Source organism: Salvelinus fontinalis, chromosome 13 (genome assembly GCF_029448725.1).
Source record: "Salvelinus fontinalis isolate EN_2023a chromosome 13, ASM2944872v1, whole genome shotgun sequence".
Taxonomy (NCBI): Eukaryota; Metazoa; Chordata; class Actinopteri; order Salmoniformes; family Salmonidae; genus Salvelinus; species Salvelinus fontinalis.
In genome coordinates this window covers 2,883,889-2,905,621 of record NC_074677.1, presented here as the reverse complement: position 1 = coordinate 2,905,621, position 21,733 = coordinate 2,883,889, and the positions used below count along the sequence as shown (strand labels likewise).

General features: G+C 45.8%; 1 protein-coding gene across 1 annotated transcript in view; it reads left to right on the top strand.

Annotated features, from left to right (window-relative positions):
* Nucleotides 1-21,733, top strand: part of LOC129867917 (transcriptional coactivator YAP1-like) — a 67,435-nt gene that overhangs the window by 14,873 nt on the left and 30,829 nt on the right. Inside the window, exons 3-7 of the mRNA XM_055941405.1 lie at nucleotides 145-296; nucleotides 845-946; nucleotides 16,174-16,328; nucleotides 21,288-21,361; nucleotides 21,455-21,549. Coding sequence (XP_055797380.1) covers nucleotides 145-296; nucleotides 845-946; nucleotides 16,174-16,328; nucleotides 21,288-21,361; nucleotides 21,455-21,549 — 578 coding nt within the window. The remainder of the gene's footprint in view (nucleotides 1-144; nucleotides 297-844; nucleotides 947-16,173; nucleotides 16,329-21,287; nucleotides 21,362-21,454; nucleotides 21,550-21,733) is intronic.

Here is a 21,733-nt window from a genome sequence, read left to right as displayed (position 1 = left end):
GTGTGTGTGTGTGTGTGTGTGTGTGTGTGTGTGTGTGTGTGTGTGTGTGTGTGTGTGTGTGTGTGTGTGTGTGTGTGTGTGTGTGTGTGTGTGTGTGTGTGTGTGTGTGTGTGTGTGTGTGTGTGTGTGTGTGTGTGTGTGTAGTCACCTGGACCAGACGACCACATGGCATGACCCCCGTCTCTCCCATCTCCAGACCAACGCAGCACCCCACCTGCTCTCTGCTCCCCCGCCACACACACACACCCTGGCACACCCTGCACCCAACACACAGAGTAACACCAACTCCAACACAGGTACCACCCTCTTCTTCTCTCTCTCCGTCTGTCTGTCACTCTGTCTCTCTTTCTGTCTCTCGCTCTCTCACTGTCTCTCTCTGTCTGTTTGTCTCTCTCTCTCGCTGTCTCTGTTTGTCTGTCTCTCTCTCTGTCTGTCTGTCTCTCTCTCTCTGATCTGTCTGTCTCTTATCTGTCTCTGTCTCTCTCTGTCTCTGATCTGTCTGTCTCTTATCTGTCTCTGTCTCTCTCTGTCTCTTTGTCTCTTTCTCTGTCTTTCTCTGTCTCTGTCTCTGTGTCTCTCTCTGTCTCTCTCTGTCTTTCTCTGTGTGTCTCTGTCTCTGTGTCTCTCTGTCTCTCTCTGTCTTTCTCTGTGTGTCTCTGTCTCTGTGTCTCTCTGTCTCTCTCTGTCTTTCTCTGTGTGTCTCTGTCTCTGTGTCTCTCTGTCTCTGTCTCTGTCTTTTTCTCTCCTTACATGTTTTATTAATTGATTATATTTCATTCTTGTTGACAGTACCACTAAAGTCCTTTCTCTCCATGCCTCCCTCTGTCCTGTGTGTCCGCTCCAGGCCCCCTCCCAGAGGGTTGGGAACAGGCAGTGACTCCTGAAGGAGAGGTCTACTACATCAACCACATCACCAAGACCACCTCCTGGTTAGACCCACACCTAGGTAACAGTAATGAGAGAGAGAGAGACACAGAGAAAGAGAGACCCACACCTAGGTAACAGTAATGAGAGAGAGAGAGACACAGAGAAAGAGAGACCCACACCTAGGTCACAGTAGGAAGGCCACCAAAAATTCAGAAATTTCCGTCAAGATATCTGCTAAAGGGGGCGGAGTTAGTCTGCAGAGTTCTGACTTACTATCCAGGTCCCAAACAGTTTGAGCTTACTTTTAAAAATCCACCTTTCTATAAATAACTGTTGCCGCTTGTTATAGACCCCAATCAGCCCCCAGCTGTGCCCTGGACACCTTATGTGAATTGATTGCCCCCCATCTATCGTCAGAGTTGGTACTGCTAGGTGACCTAAACTGGGACATGCTTAACACCCGGGCCGTCCTACATTCTAAGCTTGATGCCCTCAATCTCACACAAATTATCAATGAACCCACCAGGTACAACCCCAAATCCGTAAACACGGGCACCCTCATAGATATCATCCTAACCAACTTGATCTCTAAATACACCTCTGCTGTTTTCAACCAGAATCTCAGCGATCACTGCCTCATTGCCTGCATCCGTAATGGGTCAGCGGTCAAACGACCTCCACTCATCACTGTCAAACGCTCCCTTAAATACTTCAGCGAGTAGGCCTTTCTAATCGACCTTGCCCGGGTATCCTGGAAGGATATTGATCTCATCCCGTCAGTAGAGGATGCCTAGTTATTCTTTAAAAGTGCTTTCCTCACCATCTTAAATAAGCCCCATTAAAAACATGTAGAACTAAGAACAGATATAGCCCTTGGTTCACTCCAGATCTGACTGCCCTCGACCAGCACAAAAACATCCTGTGGCGTTCTGCATGGAATAGCCCCCGTGATATGCAACTTTTCAGGGAAGTTAGGAACCAATATACACAGGCAGTTAGGAAAGCAAAGGCTAACTTTTTCAACAGAAATGTGCATCCTGTAGCACAAACTCCAAAAAGTTCTGGGACACTAAAGTCCATGGAGAATAAGTGCACCTCCTCCCAGCTGCCCACTGCACTGAGGCTAGGAAACACTGTCACCACCGATAAATCCATGATAATCGATCATTTCAATAAGCCTTTCTTTACGGCTGCCAATGCTTTCCACCTGGCTACCCCAGCCAGCAGTCCTGCACCCTCCACAGCAACTTGCCCAAACCTCCCCCACTTCTCCTTCACCCAAATCCAGACCGCTAGACAATCTGGACCCTCTCTCTCTAAAATGATCCGCCCCCATTGTCGCAACCCCTAGTCTACTAGTCTGTTCAACCTCTCTTTCGTGTCCTCTGAGATTCCTAAAGATTGGAAAGCTGCCGCGGTCATCCCCCTCTTCAAAGGGGGAGACACTCTAGACCCAAATTGTTATAGACCTATATCCATTCTACCCTGCCTTTCTAAAGTCTTCGAAAGCCAAGTGAACAAACAGATCACCGACCATTTTGAATCCCACCGCACCTTCTCCACTATGCAATCCGGTTTCCGAGCTAGTCACAGGTGCACCTCAGCCATAATCAAGGTCCTAAACGATATCATAACCGCCATTGATAAAAGACAGTACTGTGCAGCCGTCTTCATCGACCTGGCCAAGGCTTTCGACTCTGTCAATCACCACATTCTTATCAGCAGACTCAACAGCCTTGGTTTCTCAAATGACTGCCTCGCCTGGTTCACCAACTACTTCACAGATAGTTTAGTGTGTCAAATCGGAGGGCCTGTTGTCCGGACCTCTGGCAGTCTCTATGGGGGTACCACAGGGTTCAATTCTCGGGCCGACTCTTTTCTCTGTATACATCAATGATGTCGCTCTTGTTGCTGGTGATTCTCTGATCCACCTCTACGCAGACGACACCATTCTGTATACTTCTGGCCCTTCTTTGGACACTGTGTTAACTAACCTCCAGACGAGCTTCAACGCCATACAACTCTCCTTCCGTGGCCTCCAACTGCTCTTAACTGCTAGTAAAACTAAATGCATGCTCTTCAACCGATCGCTGCCCGCACCGTCCCGCCCGACTAGCAATCTCAGTGGTTATAGAGGATGCCACAGAGAGAATCCCTATGGCTATAGAAGATGCCACAGTTCCATATCTCGGGAGTAGATGTCAGTTGTCTTTTCATAGCCAAGCATTGATAAAGAGAGAGAGAGAATCACAGGACACCTGATAAAACAGGAGAATTACAGCAGATAGGACGGACACCCACTCACCCACTCACCCACTCACCCACTCACTCACCCACTCACCCACCCACTCACCCACTCACCCACTCACCCACTCACTCACAGGAACAGTTACGGAAGCGCTAGTCTAGTGCAGTGGTTTTCAACTGCTGTGCCTTGGGGAACCAAACATTCCCTCACCTAGATCTGTTTTAAATGTGACCTACCAAACATTCTCTAATCTAGATCTGTTTTAAATGTGATCTACCAAACATTCCCTCACCTAGATCTGTTTTAAATGTGACCTACCAAACATTCTCTAATCTAGATCTGTTTTAAATGTGATCTACCAAACATTCCCTCACCTAGATCTGTTTTAAATGTGACCTACCAAACATTCTCTAATCTAGATCTGTTTTAAATGTGACCTACCAAACATTCTCTAATCTAGATCTGTTTTAAATGTGATCTACCAAACATTCCCTCATCTAGATCTGTTTTAAATGTGATCTACCAAACATTCCCTCATCTAGATCTGTTTTAAATGTGACCTACCAAACATTCCCTCATCTAGATCTGTTTTAATTGTGACCTACCAAACATTCCCTCATCTAGATCTGTTTTAAATGTGACCTACCAAACATTCCCTCATCTAGATCTGTTTTAAATGTGACCTACCAAACATTCCCTCATCTAGATCTGTTTTAAATGTGACCTACCAAACATTCCCTCATCTAGATCTCTTTTAAATGTGATCTACCAAACATTCCCTCATCTAGATCTCTTTTAAATGTGATCTACCAAACATTCCCTCATCTAGATCTGTTTTAAATGTGACCTACCAAACATTCCCTCATCTAGATCTCTTTTAAATGTGATCTACCAAACATTCCCTCATCTAGATCTGTTTTAAATGTGACCTACCAAACATTCCCTCATCTAGATCTGTTTTAAATGTGACCTACCAAACATTCCCTCATCTAGATCTCTTTTAAATGTGACCTACCAAACATTCCCTCATCTAGATCTCTTTTAAATGTGACCTACCAAACATTCCCTCATCTAGATCTCTTTTAAATGTGACCTACCAAACATTCCCTCATCTAGATCTCTTTTAAATGTGACCTACCAAACATTCCCTCATCTAGATCTCTTTTAAATGTGACCTACCAAACATTCCCTCATCTAGATCTCTATTAAATGTGACCTACCAAACATTCCCTCATCTAGATCTCTTTTAAATGTGACCTACCAAACATTCCCTCATCTAGATCTCTTTTAAATGTGACCTACCAAACATTCCCTCATCTAGATCTCTTTTAAATGTGACCTACCAAACATTCCCTCATCTAGATCTCTATTAAATGTGACCTACCAAACATTCCCTCATCTAGATCTCTTTTAAATGTGACCTACCAAACATTCCCTCATCTAGATCTCTTTTAAATGTGACCTACCAAACATTCCCTCATCTAGATCTCTTTTAAATGTGACCTACCAAACATTCCCTCATCTAGATCTCTATTAAATGTGACCTACCAAACATTCCCTCATCTAGATCTCTTTTAAATGTGACCTACCAAACATTCCCTCATCTAGATCTCTTTTAAATGTGACCTACCAAACATTCCCTCATCTAGATCTCTTTTAAATGTGACCTACCAAACATTCCCTCATCTAGATCTCTTTTAAATGTGACCTACCAAACATTCCCTCATCTAGATCTCTTTTAAATGTGACCTACCAAACATTCCCTCATCTAGATCTGTTTTAAATGTGATCTACCAAACATTCCCTCATCTAGATCTGTTTTAAATGTGACCTACCAAACATTCCCTCATCTAGATCTGTTTTAAATGTGACCTACCAAACATTCCCTCATCTAGATCTCTTTTAAATGTGACCTACCAAACATTCCCTCATCTAGATGTCTTTTAAATGTGACCTACCAAACATTCTCTAATCTAGATCTGTTTTAAATGTGACCTACCAAACATTCCCTCATCTAGATCTCTTTTAAATGTGACCTACCAAACATTCCCTCATCTAGATCTCTTTTAAATGTTACTCTGTCTGGATTGTTACTCTGTCTGTATTGTTACTCTGTCTGTGATGTCACTCTGTCTGTAATGTTACTCTGTCCGTATTGTTACTCTGTCTGTATTGTTACTCTGTCTGTATTGTTACTCTGTCTGTGATGTCACTCTGTCTGTGATGTCACTCTGTCTGTATTGTTACTCTGTCTGTATTGTTACTCTGTCTGTATTGTCACACCGTCTGTATTGTTACTCTGTCTGTATTGTTACTCTGTCTGTATTGTCACTCTGTCTGTGATGTCACTCTGTCTGTATTGTTACTCTGTCTGTATTGTCACTCTGTCTGTATTGTCACTCTGTCTGTGATGTCACTCTGTCTGTATTGTTACTCTGTATTGTTACTCTGTCTGTAGTGTTACTCTGTCTGTATTGTTACTCTGTCTGTATTGTTACTCTGTCTGTATTGTTACTCTGTCTGTATTGTCACTCTGTCTGTGATGTCACTCTGTCTGTATTGTTACTCTGTCTGTATTGTTACTCTGTCTGTGATGTCACTCTGTCTGTATTGTTACTCTGTCTGTATTGTTACTCTGTATTGTTACTCTGTCTGTATTGTCACTCTGTCTGTATTGTTACTCTGTCTGTATTGTTACTCCGTCCACAGTGTCACACCGTCTGTAGTGTTACTCTGTCTGTATTGTCACACCGTCTGTATTGTTACTCTGTCTGTATTGTTACTCTGTCTGTATTGTCACACCGTCTGTATTGTTACTCTGTCTGTATTGTTACTCTGTCTGTATTGTTACTCTGTCTGTATTGTTACTCTGTCTGTATTGTTACTCTGTATTGTTACTCTGTCTGTATTGTTACTCTGTATTGTTACTCTGTCTGTATTGTCACTCTGTCTGTATTGTTACTCTGTCTGTATTGTCACTCTGTCTGTATTGTCACTCTGTCTGTATTGTTACTCTGTCTGTATTGTTACTCTGTATTGTTACTCTGTCTGTATTGTTACTCTGTCTGTATTGTTACTCTGTCAGTATTGTTACTCTGTATTGTTACTCTGTCTGTAGTGTTACCCTGTCTGTATTGTCACACCGTCTGTATTGTTACTCTGTCTGTATTGTTACTCTGTCTGTATTGTTACTCTGTCTGTATTGTTACTCTGTCTGTATTGTTACTCTGTATTGTTACTCTGTCTGTATTGTTACTCTGTATTGTTACTCTGTCTGTATTGTCACTCTGTCTGTATTGTTACTCTGTCTGTATTGTCACTCTGTCTGTATTGTCACTCTGTCTGTATTGTTACTCTGTCTGTATTGTCACTCTGTCTGTATTGTTACTCTGTCTGTATTGTCACTCTGTCTGTATTGTTACTCTGTCTGTATTGTTACTCTGTATTGTTACTCTGTCTGTATTGTTACTCTGTCTGTAGTGTTACTCTGTCTGTATTGTTACTCTGTCTGTATTGTTACTCTGTCTGTATTGTTACTCTGTCTGTATTGTTACTCTGTCTGTATTGTTACTCTGTATTGTTACTCTGTCTGTATTGTTACTCTGTCTGTATTGTTACTCTGTCTGTATTGTTACTCTGTCTGTATTGTTACTCTGTCTGTATTGTTACTCCGTCTGTATTGTTACTCTGTCTGTGATGTTACTCTGTCTGTATTGTTACTCTGTCTGTATTGTTACTCTGTCTGTATTGTTACTCTGTATTGTTACTCTGTCTGTATTGTTACTCTGTCTGTATTGTTACTCTGTCTGTATTGTTACTCTGTCTGTATTGTTACTCTGTATTGTTACTCTGTCTGTATTGTTACTCTGTCTGTGATGTTACTCTGCCTGTATTGTTACTCTGTCTGTATTGTCACTCTGTCTGTATTGTTACTCCGTCTGTATTGTTACTCTGTATTGTTACTCTGTCTGTATTGTTACTCTGTCTGTGATGTTACTCTGTCTGTATTGTTACTCTGTCTGCATTGTCACTCTGTCTGTATTGTTACTCCGTCTGTATTGTTACTCTGTATTGTTACTCTGTCTGTGATGTTACTCTGTCTGTATTGTTACTCTGTCTGTATTGTCACTCTGTCTGTATTGTTACTCCGTCTGTATTGTTACTCTGTATTGTTACTCCGTCTGTATTGTTACTCTGTATTGTTACTCTGTCTGTGTTGTCACTCTGTCTGTATTGTTACTCTGTCTGTATTGTTACTCTGTCTGTATTGTCACTCTGTCTGTATTGTCACTCTGTCTGTATTGTTACTCTGTCTGTATTGTTACTCTGTCTGTATTGTCACTCTGTCTGTATTGTTACTCTGTCTGTATTGTTACTCTGTCTGTATTGTTACTCTGTCTGTATTGTTACTCTGTCTGTATTGTTACTCTGTCTGTATTGTTACTCTGTCTGTATTGTTACTCTGTCTGTAGTGTTACTCTGTCTGTAGTGTTACTCTATAGTGTTACTCTGTCTGTATTGTTACTCTGTCTGTAGTGTTACTCTGTCTGTATTGTTACTCTGTCTGTATTGTTACTCTGTCTGTAGTGTTACTCTGTCTGTAGTGTTACTCTCTAGTGTTACTCTGTCTGTATTGTTACTCTGTCTGTAGTGTTACTCTGTCTGTAGTGTTACTCTGTCTGTATTGTCACTCTGTATTGTTACTCCGTCTGTAGTGTTACTACGTCTGCATTTTTTCTTTGGTCTGTCTGATTGGTTCTTCGGTCTGTCTGATTGGTTCTTCGGTCTGTCTGATTGGTTCTTCGTTCTGTCTGATTAGTTCTTCGGTCTGTCTGATTAGTTCTTCGGTCTGTCTGATTAGTTCTTCGGTCTGTCTGATTGGTTCTTTGTTCTGTCTGCATTGGTTCTTCGGTCTGTCTGATTGGTTCTTCGGTCTGTCTGATTGGTTCTTCGGTCTGTCTGATTGGTTCTTCGGTCTGTCTGATTGGTTCTTCCCTCTGTATTGTTTTTTCCAGTGCACTTTGGCTGTTTATGTATTATTTGAGGAGCTCTTGACGCGACTATATTTAAGATATTTGTATAATTTTACTGATTGTACTTCTGCCATTAATGCTCGAGCTGCTGCTTTCAAGGAGCGGGACACTAATCCGGACGCTTATAAGAAATCCCGCTATGCCTCCAGATGAACCATCAAACAAGCAGAGCGTCAATACAGGATTAAGATTGAATCCTACTTCACCGGCTCTGATGCTCGTCGGATGTGCCAGGGCTTGAAAACTATTACGGTCCACAAAGGGAAACCCGAGCTGCCCAGTGACGCGAGCCTACCAGACGAGCTAAATGCCTTTTATGCTCGCTTTGAGGCAAGCAACACTGAAGCATGCACGAGAGCATCAGCTGTTCTGGATGACTGTGTGATAACAATCTCGGTAGCCGATGTGAGCAAGATCTTTAAACAGGTCAACATTCACAAAGCCGCAGGGCCAGACGGATTACCAGGACGTGTACTCAAAGCACACTGGAAAGTGTCTTCACTGACATTTTCAACCTGTCCCTGACCGAGTCTGTAATACCTACATGTTTCAAGCAGACCACCATAGTCCCTGTGCCCAAGGAAGCGAAGTTAACCTGCCTAAATCATTACCGCCCCGTGGCACTCACGTCTGTAGCCATTAAGTGCTTTGGAAGGCTGGTCATGGCTCACATCAACAGCATCCTTCCGGACACCCTAGACCCACTCCAATTCGCATACCGCCCCAACAGATCCACAGATGATGCAATCTCTATTGCACTCCACACTGCCCTTTCCCACCTGGACAAGAGGAACACCTATGTGAGAATGCTGTTCATTGACTACAGCTCAGCGTCCAACACCATAGTGCCCAGGAAGCTCATCACTAAGCTAAGGACCCTGGGACTAAACACCTCCCTCTGCAATTGGATCCTGGACTTCCTGATGGGCCGCCCCCAGGTGGTAAGGGTAGGTACTGGGGCCCCTCAGGGGTGCGTACTTAGTCCCCTCCTGTAGTCCTGTTCACACACGACTGCGTGGCCAAACACAAATCCAAAACCATCATTAAGTTTGCTTTCGACACAAGGCTTGAACCCCGACAACGATGAGACGGCCTATAGGGAGGAGGTCAGATAACTGGCTGTGTGGAGCCAGGACAACAACCTCTCCCTCAGTGTGAGCAAGACAATGGAGCTGAGCGTGGACTACAGGAAAAGGCGGGACGAACAGGGCCCCATTCACATCGATGGGACAATAGTGGAGCAGGTTGAGAGCTTCAAGTTCCTCGGTATCCACATCACCAACGAACTGTCATGGTCCAAACACACCAAGACAGTCGTGAAGAGGGCACGACAAAACCTATTCCCCCCCAGGAGACTGAAAAGATTTGGCATGGGTCCCCAGATCCTCAAGAAGTTCTACAACTGCACCATCGAGAGCATTCTGACTGGTTGCATCACTGCCTGGTATGGCAACTGCTCGGTATCTGTAAGGCGCTACAGAGGGTAGTGCGTACGGCCCAGTACATTCCTGGGGCCAAGCTTCCTGCCATCCAGGACCTCTATACCAGGCGGTATCAGAGGAAAGACCATAAAAGTGTCAGACTCCAGTCACCCAAGTCAAAGACAGTTTCCTCTGCTGCCGCACGGCAAGCGGTGCCAGCGAGCCAAATCTAGGACCAAAATGCTCCTTAACAGCTTCTACCCCCAAGCCATAAGACTGCTGAACAATTAATCCCCCCACCCCCATTTGTTTTTACACTGCTGTTACTCGCTATTTATTATCTATGCATAGTCACTTTACCCCTACCTACATGTACACTGCTGCTACTCTCTGTTTATTATCTATACATAGTCACTTTACCCCTACCTACATGTACACTGCTGCTACTCTCTGTTTATTATCTATGCATAGTCACTTCACCCCTACCTACATGTACATATTACCTCAACTAACCTGTGCCCCCGCACACTGACTCGGTCCCAGTACCTCCTGTAAATATCCTCGTTATTTTGTGTTACTTTTAATAATTTTTTACTTTAGTTTATTTGGTAAATATTTTCTTAGCTCTTCTTGAACCGCGCTGTTGGTTAAGGGCTTGTAAGTAAAGCGTTTCACGGTAAGGTCTACACTTGTTGTATTCGGCGCATGTGACAAAGTTTGATTTGTACATGACCAGCAGGGTCACCTGGAGGGATCAGCCAATGAAGTTAAAGTCCCACCCAGTTGACTACATAAAAATGGTGGAAGCCCGCAATGGCGAAAACTAGGGCAAGCAGGGCGGCTTGTCAAAATAGGGCAAGCAGGCCTCCCGGGTGGCGCAGTGGTCTAGGGCACTGCATCGCAGTGCTAACTGCGCGACCAGAGTCTCTGGGTTCGCCCCCAGGCTCTGTCGCAGCCGGCCGCGACCGGGAGGTCCGTGGGGCGACGCACAATTGGGCTAGCGTCGTCCGGGTTAGGGAGGGTTTGGCCGGTAGGGATTTCCTTGTCTCATCGCGCTCCGGCGACTCCTGTGGCGGGCTGGGCGCAGTGCGCGCTAACCGAGGCGGCCAGGTGCACGGTGTTTCCTCCGACACATTGGTGCGGCTGGCTTCCGGGTTGGAGGCGCGCTGTGTTAAAGAAGCAGTGCGGCTTGGTTGGGTTGTGCCTCGGAGGACGCATGGCTTCCGACCTTCGTCTCTCCTAAGCCCGTACGGGAGTTGTAGCGATGAGACAAGATAATAATTACTAGCGATTGGATACCACGAAAATTGGGGAGAAAAGGGGATAAAATGTTTAAAAAAATATATAAAAAAAATAGGGCAAGCAGGGCGGCTTGTCAAACTAGGGCAAGCAGGGCGGCTTGTCAAAAAAGGGCAAGCTGGGCGGCTTGTCAAACTAGGGCAAGCTGGGCGGCTTGTCATAATAGGGCAAGCAGGGCAGCTTGTCAAAATAGGGCAAGCAGGGCAGCTTGTCAAAATAGGGCAAGCAGGGCAGCTTGTCAAAATATGGCAAGCTGGGCGGCTTGTCATAATAGGGCAAGCAGGGCAGCTTGTCAAAATAGGGCAAGCAGGGCAGCTTGTCAAAATAGGGCAAGCAGGGCAGCTTGTCAAAATAGGGCAAGCAGGGCGGCTTGTCAAAATAGGGCAAGCAGGGCGGCTTGTCAAAATAGGGCAAGCTGGGCGGCTTGTCAAAATAGGGCAAGCAGGGCGGCTTGTCAAAATAGGGCAAGCAGGGCGGCTTGTCAAAATAGGGCAAGCTGGGCGGCTTGTCAAAATAGGGCAAGCTGGGCGGCTTGTCAAAATAGGGCAAGCTGGGCGGCTTGTCAAAATAGGGCAAGCTGGGCGGCTTGTCAAAATAGGGCAAGCAGGGCGGCTTGTCAAAATAGGGCAAGCTGGGCGGCTTGTCAAAATAGGGCAAGCTGGGCGGCTTGTCAAAATAGGGCAAGCAGGGCGGCTTGTCAAAATAGGGCAAGCAGGGCGGCTTGTCAAAATAGGGCAAGCAGGGCGGCTTGTCAAAATAGGGCAAGCAGGGCGGCTTGTCAAAATAGGGCAAGCAGGGCGGCTTGTCAAAATAGGGCAAGCAGGGCGGCTTGTCAAAATAGGGCAAGCTGGGCGGCTTGTCAAAATAGGGCAAGCTGGGCGGCTTGTCAAAATAGGGCAAGCGGGGCGGAGAACATCTAATTAGTAGAACATCTAATGGGCGGAGCTTGTAGGTCCTAATGGGAAACCTGTTGCTTATGAGAGGCTGCATACATACACATACACAGCATATATATATATATATATATATATATATATATATATATATATATATATATATATATATATATATATATATATACACACACATACAGGGCACTCAGAAAATATTCAGACCCTTTGACTTTTTCCACGTTTTGTTACGTTACAGCCTTATTCTAAAATGGATTTTTTTTAAATTCGACTGTCCGTAGTGATCCGAGACAGAGTTGTGTCCAGGCACAGATCTGGGGAAGGGTACCAAAACATTTCTGCAGCATTGAAGGTCCTCAAGAACACAGTGGCCTCCATCATTATTAAATGGAAGAAGTTTGGAACCTCCAAGACTCTTCCTAGAGCTGGCTGGCCGGCCAAACTGAGCAGTCAGGGAGAAGGGCCTTGGTCAGGAAGGTGACTAAGAACCCGGTGGTCACTGACAGATCTCTAGAGTTCCTCTGTGGAGATGGTTGTCTTTCTGAAATGTTCTCCCATCTCTGCAGCATTCCTCCAACCAGGCCTTTATGGTAGAGTGGCCAGACAGAAGCCACTCCTCAGTAAAAGGCACATGACAGCCCGCTTGGAGTTTGCCAAAAGGCACCTAAAGGACTCTGACCATGAGAAACAAGATTCTCTGGTCTGATGAAACCAAGATTGAACTCTTTGGCCTGAATGCCAAGCGTCACGTCTGGAGGAAACCTGGCACCATCCTTATGGTGACGCATGGTGGTGGCAGCATCATGCTGTGGGGATGTTTTTCAGTGGCAGGGACAGGAAGACTAGTCAGGTCTAAGGGAAAGATGAACGGAGCAAAGGACAGAGAGATCCTTGATGAAAACCTGCTCCAGAGCGCTCAGGACCTCAGACTGGGGCGAAGGTTTACCTTCGAGCGAAGGTTTACCTGACAGCGATTAAGAGGATCTGCAGAGAAGAATGGGAGAAACTTCCCAAATACAGGTGTGCCAAGCTTGTAACGTCATACCCAAGAAGAATCAAGGCTGTAATCGCTGCCAGAGGTGCTTTAACAAAGCACTGAGTAAATGGTCTGAATACTTATGGAAATGTCATATTTCCGTAATATAACAAATCGTGGAAAAAGTCAACGGGTCTGAATACTTTCCGAATGCTCTGTATGTATGTATATATATATATATATATATGCTGTGTATGTGTATGTATATATATATATGCTCTGTATATGTACAAAATGTTGTGACTGCAGCTCAAACAGCACAGGAGATATGCTCGTTCAAAATGAGACAGGGAAGGAGAGGGAGAGACGGGGAGGGAGGGAGAGACAGGGGGAGGGACGGAGCAAGCGAGGAAGGGAGAGAGAGCGAGGAAGGGAGAGAGAGCGAGGAAGGGAGAGAGAGCGAGGAAGGGAGAGAGAGCGAGGAAGGGAGAGAGAGCGAGGAAGGGAGAGAGAGCGAGGAAGGGAGAGAGAGCGAGGAAGGGAGAGAGAGCGAGGAAGGGAGCAAGCGAGGAAGGGAGAGAGAGCGAGGAAGGGAGAGAGAGCGAGGAAGGGAGAGAGAGCGAGGAAGGGAGAGAGAGCGAGGAAGGGAGAGAGCGAGGAAGGGAGAGAGCGAGAGACAGAGGAAGGGAGAGAGCGAGGGACGGAGAGAGCGAGGAAGGGAGAGAGCAAGAGACGGAGGGAGCGAGGGACAGACGGAGGAAGGGAGCGAGAGACGGAGGGAGAGAGAGAGAGAGACGGAGGGAGCAACCGAAACAGAGAGGGAGATTTGCCTCAAGGCCAGAGAGAACAGTCTGGTTAAACAGGAACAACTGGTAGATAAGACACTCCCTAACAGTCACAGACACCCTGATCCTGTCTCCCTCCCTAACATTAACCCCTGACCCGGTCACCCTCCCTAACATTAACCCCTGACCCGGTCTCCCTCCCTAACATTAACCCCTGACCCGGTCTCCCTCCCTAACATTAACCCCTGACCCGGTCTCCCTCCCTAACATCAACCCCTGACCCGGTCTCCCTCCCTAACATTAACCCCTGACCCGGTCTCCCTCCCTAACATTAACCCCTGACCCGGTCCCCCTCCCTAACATTAACCCCTGACCCTGTCTCCCTCCCTAACATTAACCCCTGACCCGGTCTCCCTCCCTAACATTAACCCCTGACCCGGTCTCCCTCCCTAACATTAACCCCTGACCCGGTCTCCCTCCCTAACAGTAACCCCTGACCCGGTCTCCCTCCCTAACATTAACCCCTGACCCGGTCTCCCTCCCTAACATTAACCCCTGACCCTGTCCCCCTCCCTAACATTAACCCCTGACCCGGTCTCCCTCCCTAACATTAACCCCTGACCCGGTCTCCCTCCCTAACATTAACCCCTGACCCTGTCTCCCTCCCTAACATTAACCCCTGACCTTGTCTCCCTCCCTAACATTAACCCCTGACCCGGTCCCCCTCCCTAACATTAACCCCTGACCCGGTCTCCCTCCCTAACATTAACCCCTGACCTGGTCTCCCTCCCTAACATTAACCCCTGACCCGGTCTCCCTCCCTAACATTAACCCCTGACCCTGTCTCCCTCCCTAACTTCTGACCCGGTCCCCCTCCCTAACATTAACCCCTGACCCGGTCTCCCTCCCTAACATTAACCCCTGACCCTGTCTCCCTCCCTAACATTAACCCCTGACCCGGTCTCCCTCCCTAACATTAACCCCTGACCCGGTCTCCCTCCCTAACATTAACCCCTGACCCGGTCTCCCTCCCTAACATTAACCCCTGACCCGGTCTCCCTCCCTAACATTAACCCCTGACCCGGTCTCCCTCCCTAACATTAACCCCTGACCCGGTGTCCCTCCCTAACATTAACCCCTGACCCGGTCTCCCTCCCTAACATTAACCCCTGACCCAGTCTCCCTCCCTAACATTAACCCCTGACCCTGTCTCCCTCCCTAACATTAACCCCTGACCCCGTCTCCCTCCCTAACATTAACCCCTGACCCTGTCTCCCTCCCTAACATTAACCCCTGACCCTGTCTCCCTCCCTAACATTAACCCCTGACCCCGTCTCCCTCCCTAACATTAACCCCTGACCCTGTCTCGCTCCCTGACCCTGTCTCCCTCCTTAACATTAACCCCTGACCCTGTCTCCCTCCCTAACATTAACCCCTGACCCTGTCTCCCTCCCTAACATTAACCCCTGACCTTGTCTCCCTCCCTAACATTAACCCCTGACCTGGTCTCCCTCCCTAACTTCTGACCCTGTCTCCCTCCCTAACATTAACCTCTGACCTTGTCTCCCTCCCTAACATTAACCCCTGACCTTGTCTCCCTCCCTAACATTAACCCCTGACCCTGTCTCCCTCCCTAACATTAACCCCTGACCCGGTCTCCCTCCCTAACATTAACCCCTGACCCTGTCTCCCTCCCTAACATTAACCCCTGACCCTGTCTCCCTCCCTAACATTAACCCCTGACCCGGTCTCCCTCCCTAACATTAACCCCTGACCTTGTCTCCCTCCCTAACATTAACCCCTGACCTTGTCTCCCTCCCTAACATTAACCCCTGACCCTGTCTCCCTCCCTAACATTAACCCCTGACCTTGTCTCCCTCCCTAACATTAACCCCTGACCTGGTCTCTCTCCCTAACATTAACCTCTGACCCGGTCCCCCTCCCTAACATTAACCCCTGACCCTGTCTCCCTCCCTAACATTAACCCCTGACCCTGTCTCCCTCCCTAACATTAACCCCTGACCCGGTCTCCCTCCCTAACATTAACCCCTGACCCTGTCTCCCTCCCTAACATTAACCCCTGACCCGGTCCCCCTCCCTAACATTAACCCCTGACCCGGTCCCCCTCCCTAACATTAACCCCTGACCTTGTCTCCCTCCCTAACATTAACCCCTGACCCTGTCCCCCTCCCTAACATTAACCCCTGACCCTGTCTCCCTCCCTGACCCGGTCCCCTTCCCTAACATTAACCCCTGACCCGGTCTCCCTCCCTAACATTAACCCCTGACCCGGTCTCCCTCCCTAACATTAACCCCTGACCTGGTCTCCCTCCCTAACTTCTGACCCTGTCTCCCTCCCTAACATTAACCCCTGACCCCGTCTCCCTCCCTAACATTAACCCCTGACCTTGTCTCCCTCCCTAACATTAACCCCTGACCTTGTCTCCCTCCCTAACATTAACCCCTGACCTTGTCTCCCTCCCTAACATTAACCCCTGACCCTGTCTCCCTCCCTTACATTAACCCCTGACCCTGTCTCCCTCCCTAACATTAACCCCTGACCCTGTCTCCCTCCCTTACATTAACCCCTGACCTTGTCTCCCCCCTAACTTCTGACCCTGTCCTCCCTCCAGTCCAGAGTGCTGTAGCCCAGGTGAAGCCCTCAACCCTGACCTCTGACCCGGTTGGCATTGCGACAGTGGTAACCAAGCGCAGGCAGCAGCTGCAGGTGGAGAAGGACAGGCTGAGGCGGAAACAACAGGACCTGGCCCGTCCAATCAGAGTACAGGTCAGGGGTCAAACACACTGGAATATATATGGATATTATGTTCTATACTGTGCCTTCAGAAAGTATTCACACCCCTTGACTTACCACATTTTGTTACAAAGTGGGTTTAAAATGCATTTCATTGTCTCATTTCATGTCAACAATCTACACAAAATACTCTAATGTCAAAGTGGAACAAAACTTTTAACATTTGTAAAACATTTATGAAAAATAAAACACTAATATACACTATCTATACAAAAGTATGTGGACACCCCTTCATAACAGTGGATTTGGCTACTGTTGAAAAAAAATGAGCACACAGCCATGCAATCTCCATAGACAAACATTGGCAGTAGAAGGTGACTTTCAAAATGGCACCGTCTTAGGATGCCACCTTCCCAACAAGTCAGTTCGTCAAATGTAGGCCCTGCTAGAACTGCCCCGGTTAGTTGTTAGTGCTGTTATTGTGAAGTGGAAACATCTCGGAGCAGCAACGGCTCAGCCGGGAAGTGGTAGGCCACACAAGCTCACAGGACGGGACCGCTGAAGTGTGTGGCGTGTAAAATCATCTGTCCTAAGTAGCAACACTCACTACTGAGTTCCAAACTGCCTCTGGCAGTCCGACGGACAAATCTGGGTTTGGCGGTTGCCAGGGAAACACTACCTGTACATATGCATAGTGCCAAGTTTGGTGGAGGAGGAATAATGGTCTGGGGCTGGTTCGGGCCTTTAAGTTCCAGTGAAGGGAAATCTTAACGTTACAGCAGACAATGACATTCTAGATGATTCAGTGCTTCCAACTTTGTGGCAACAGTTTGTGGAAGGCCCTTTCCTGTTTCAGCATGACAATGCCCCTGTGCACAAAGCAACGTCCATACAGAAATGGTATGTCAAGATCGGTGTGGAAGAACTTGACTGGCCTGCACAGAGCCCTGACCTCAACCCCATTGAACACCTTTGGGATGAATTGGAACAACCAACTGTGAGCCAGGCCTTATCACCCAACATCAGTGCCCAACCTCACTAATGCGCTTGTGGCTGAATGGAAGCAAGTCCCCGCAGCAATGTTCCAACATCAAGTGGAAAGCCTTCCCAGAAGAATGGAGATTATTATAGCAGCAATGTTCCAACATCAAGTGGAAAGCCTTCCCAGAAGAATGGAGATTATTATAGCAGCAATGTTCCAACATCTAGTGGAAAGCCTTCCCAGAAGAATGGAGATTATTATAGCAGAAAAGGGTAAACCAACTCCATATTAATTGTATTATTTTTTTATTTTTTTTAACCTTTATTTAACTAGGCAAGTCAGTTGAGAACAAATTCTTATTTACAGTGACGGCCTACACCGGCTAAACTCGGACGATGCTGGGGCAATTGTGCGCCGCCCTTTGGGACTCCCAATCACGTCCGGTTGTGATACAGCCTGGATTCAAACCAGGGTGTCTGTGGTGACGCCTCTAGCACTGAGATGCAGTGCCTTAGAGCGCTGTGCCACTCGGGAGCCCAAGATTTTGGAATTAAATGTTCGACGAGCAGGTATCCACATACTTTTGGTCATGTAGTGTATTCATCTCTCTGAACCAGTGTATTCATCTCTCTGAACCAGTGTATTCATCTCTCTGAACCAGTGTATTCATCTCTCTGAACCAGTGTATTCATCTCTCTGAACCAGTGTATTCATCTCTCTGAACCAGTGTATTCATCTCTCTGAACCAGTGTATTCGGCTCTCTGAACCAGTGTATTCATCTCTGAACCAGTGTATTCATCTCTCTGAACCAGTGTATTCATCTCTGAACCAGTGTATTCATCTCTCTGAACCAGTGTATTCATCTCTCTGAACCAGTGTATTCATCTCTCTGAACCAGTGTATTCATCTCTCTGAACCAGTGTATTCATCTCTCTGAACCAGTGTATTCATCTCTCTGAACCAGTGTATTCATCTCTCTGAACCAGTGTATTCATCTCTCTGAACCAGTGTATTCATCTCTCTGAACCAGTGTATTCATCTCTCTGAACCAGTGTATTCATCTCTCTGAACCAGTGTATTCATCTCTCTGAACCAGTGTATTCATCTCTCTGAACCAGTGTATTCATCTCTGAACCAGTGTATTCATCTCTCTCAACCAGTGTATTCATCTCTCTGAACCAGTATATTCATCTCTCTGAACCAGTGTATTCATCTCTCTGAACCAGTGTATTCATCTCTCTGAACCAGTGTATTCATCTCTCTGAACCAGTGTATTCATCTCTCTGAACCAGTGTATTCATCTCTCTGAACCAGTGTATTCATCTCTCTGAACCAGTGTATTCATCTCTCTGAACCAGTGTATTCATCTCTCTGAACCAGTGTATTCATCTCTGAACCAGTGTATTCATCTCTCTGAACCAGTGTATTCATCTCTCTGAACCAGTGTATTCATCTCTCTGAACCAGTGTATTCATCTCTCTGAACCAGTGTATTCATCTCTCTGAACCAGTGTATTCATCTCTCTGAACCAGTGTATTCGGCTCTCTGAACCAGTGTATTCATCTCTCTGAACCAGTGTATTCATCTCTCTGAACCAGTGTATTCGGCTCTCTGAACCAGTGTATTCATCTCTGAACCAGTGTATTCATCTCTGAACCGGTGTATTCATCTCTGAACCGGTGTATTCATCTCTCTGAACCAGTGTATTCGGCTCTCTGAACCAGTGTATTCGGCTCTCTGAACCAGTGTATTCGGCTCTCTGAACCAGTGTATTCGGCTCTCTGAACCAGTGTATTCGGCTCTCTGAACCAGTGTATTCATCTCTCTGAACCAGTGTATTCATCTCTGAACCAGTGTATTCATCTCTCTGAACCAGTGTATTCATCTCTGAACCAGTGTATTCGGCTCTCTGAACCAGTGTATTCGGCTCTCTGAACCAGTGTATTCGGCTCTCTGAACCAGTGTATTCATCTCTCTGAATCATAGTGAGTAAATAAAGTAGCTACCTAGTTCAGTCATAGTAAGTTAATATAGTAGCTACCTAGTTCAGTCATAGTAAGTTAATATAGTAGCTACCTAGTTCAGTCATAGTAAGTTAATAAAGTAGCTAGCTAGTTCAGTCATAGTAAGTTAATAAAGTAGCTAGCTAGTTCAGTCATAGTAAGTTAATAAAGTAGCTACCTAGTTCAGTCATAGTAAGTTAATAAAGTAGCTAGCTAGTTCAGTCATAGTAAGTTAATAAAGTAGCTAGCTAGTTCAGTCATAGTAAGTTAATAAAGTAGCTAGCTAGTTCAGTCATAGTAAGTTAATAAAGTAGCTAGCTAGTTTAGTCATAGTAAGTTAATAAAGTATCTTGGTTAAATCTTGGTTTTATCAGACCAGAGCATCTTGTTTCTCATGGTCAGAGTCTTTAGTTGCCTTTTGGCAAACTCCAAGCGGGCTGTCATGTGCCTTTTTACTGAGGAGTAGCTTCCGTCTGGCCACTCTACCATAAAGGCCTGATTCGTGGAGTGCTGCAGAGACGGTTGTCCTGGAAGGTTCTCCCATCTCCACAGAGGAACTATGGAGCTCTGTCAGTGACCATTGTGTTCCTCGTCATCTTTCCTGACCAAGGCACTTCTCCCCCGATTGCTCAGTTTGGCCGAGCTGCCAGCTCTAGGAAGAGTCTTGGTGGCTCCAAACTTCTTCCATTTCAGAATGATGGAGGCCACTGTGTTCTTTGGGACCTTCAATGCTGCAAAAAAAATTGGTACCCTTCCCCAGATCGGGGCGGCAGGTAGCCTGGTGGTTAGAGCGTTGGGCCAGTAACCGTAAGGTAACTGAAAGGTTGCGAGATCGAATCCCCGAGCTGACAAGGTAAGAATCTGTGATTCTGCCCCTGAACAAGGCAGTTAACCCCCTGTTCCTAGACCGTCATTGTAAATAAGAATCAGTTGTTATCTGACTTGCCTAGTTAAATAAAGGTTATTAAAAATTAAAAATAAATTAAAATCTGTGCCTGGACACAATCCTGCCTCAGAGCTCTATAGACAATTTCTTCAACCTCATGGCTTGGTTTTTGCTCTGACATGCACTGTCAACTGTGGAACATTATATAGATAGGTGTGTTTCTTTCCAAATCATGTCCAATCAATTGAATTTACCACAGGTGGACTCCAATCAAGTTGTAGAAACATCTCAAGGATGATCAATGGAATCAGGATGCATCTGAGCTAATTTTGAGTCTGATAGCAAAGGGTCTGAATACTTATGTAAATAAGTAATACGTTTGCAAAAATTTCTAAAAGCCTGTTTTCACGTTGTCATTATGGAGGTATTGTGATGTCATTATGGGGTATTGTGATGTCATTATGGGGTATTGTGATGTCATTATGGAGGTATTGTGATGTCATTATGGAGGTATTGTGATGTCATTATGGAGGTATTGTGATGTCATTATGGAGGTATTGTGATGTCATTATGGGGTATTGTGATGTCATTATGGGGTATTGTGATGTCATTATGGGGTATTGTGATGTCATTATGGGGTATTGTGATGTCATTATGGAGGTATTGTGATGTCATTATGGAGGTATTGTGATGTCATTATGGAGGTATTGTGATGTCATTATGGGGTATTGTGATGTCATTATGGGGTATTGTGATGTCATTATGGAGGTATTGTGATGTCATTATGGGGTATCGTGAAGTCATTATGGAGGTATTGTGATGTCATTATGGAGGTATTGTGATGTCATTATGGGGAATTGTGATGTCATTATGGAGGTATTGGGTGTAGATTGATGAGGGAAAATAATTATTGAATCCATTTCAGAATGAAGCTGTAACAACATGAATACTTTCCGAATGTATATGTGTGTGTTATTTATTTAAATGGATGTTTTTATTGTAACAGCAAGTCCCAGCAGACTTTTTAATATCAGTTGTTTTTAAAGAACCAATAATAATAATACTGGAAGTAAAATAAAGTAAACTAGTAATAAATAATCAATAATGTAACCCATGTCAGGATGTGGCGGTGAGGAGTGGACTGGAGCATGATGGGAAAATGAGGAACAACCATGTAGACCCCACCCTCAACGGGTGAGTCTGTCCTGTCCTGTCCTGTCCTGTCCTGTCCTGTCTTGTCACGTTTTAGCCAATATTACAACTGTGTGTGTTGGTTACTGCTTGTAGGGCCCGTAACCAGAGTACTGACAGTGGTCTGAGTGTCAGCAGCTTCACACGGACTCCTGAAGACCTGCTGAACACTGTGGAACTCATGGATACAGGTAACACACACCTTTACATTGACACACACACACAGGTAACACACACACAGGTAACACACACCTTTACATTGACACACACACATAGGTAACACACACCTTTACATTGACTTTTTTCAAGGTCAAATAAAATAATATAATCACATGTTATTTGTCTGTCGTAAACAACAGGTGTGGACAGGTACAT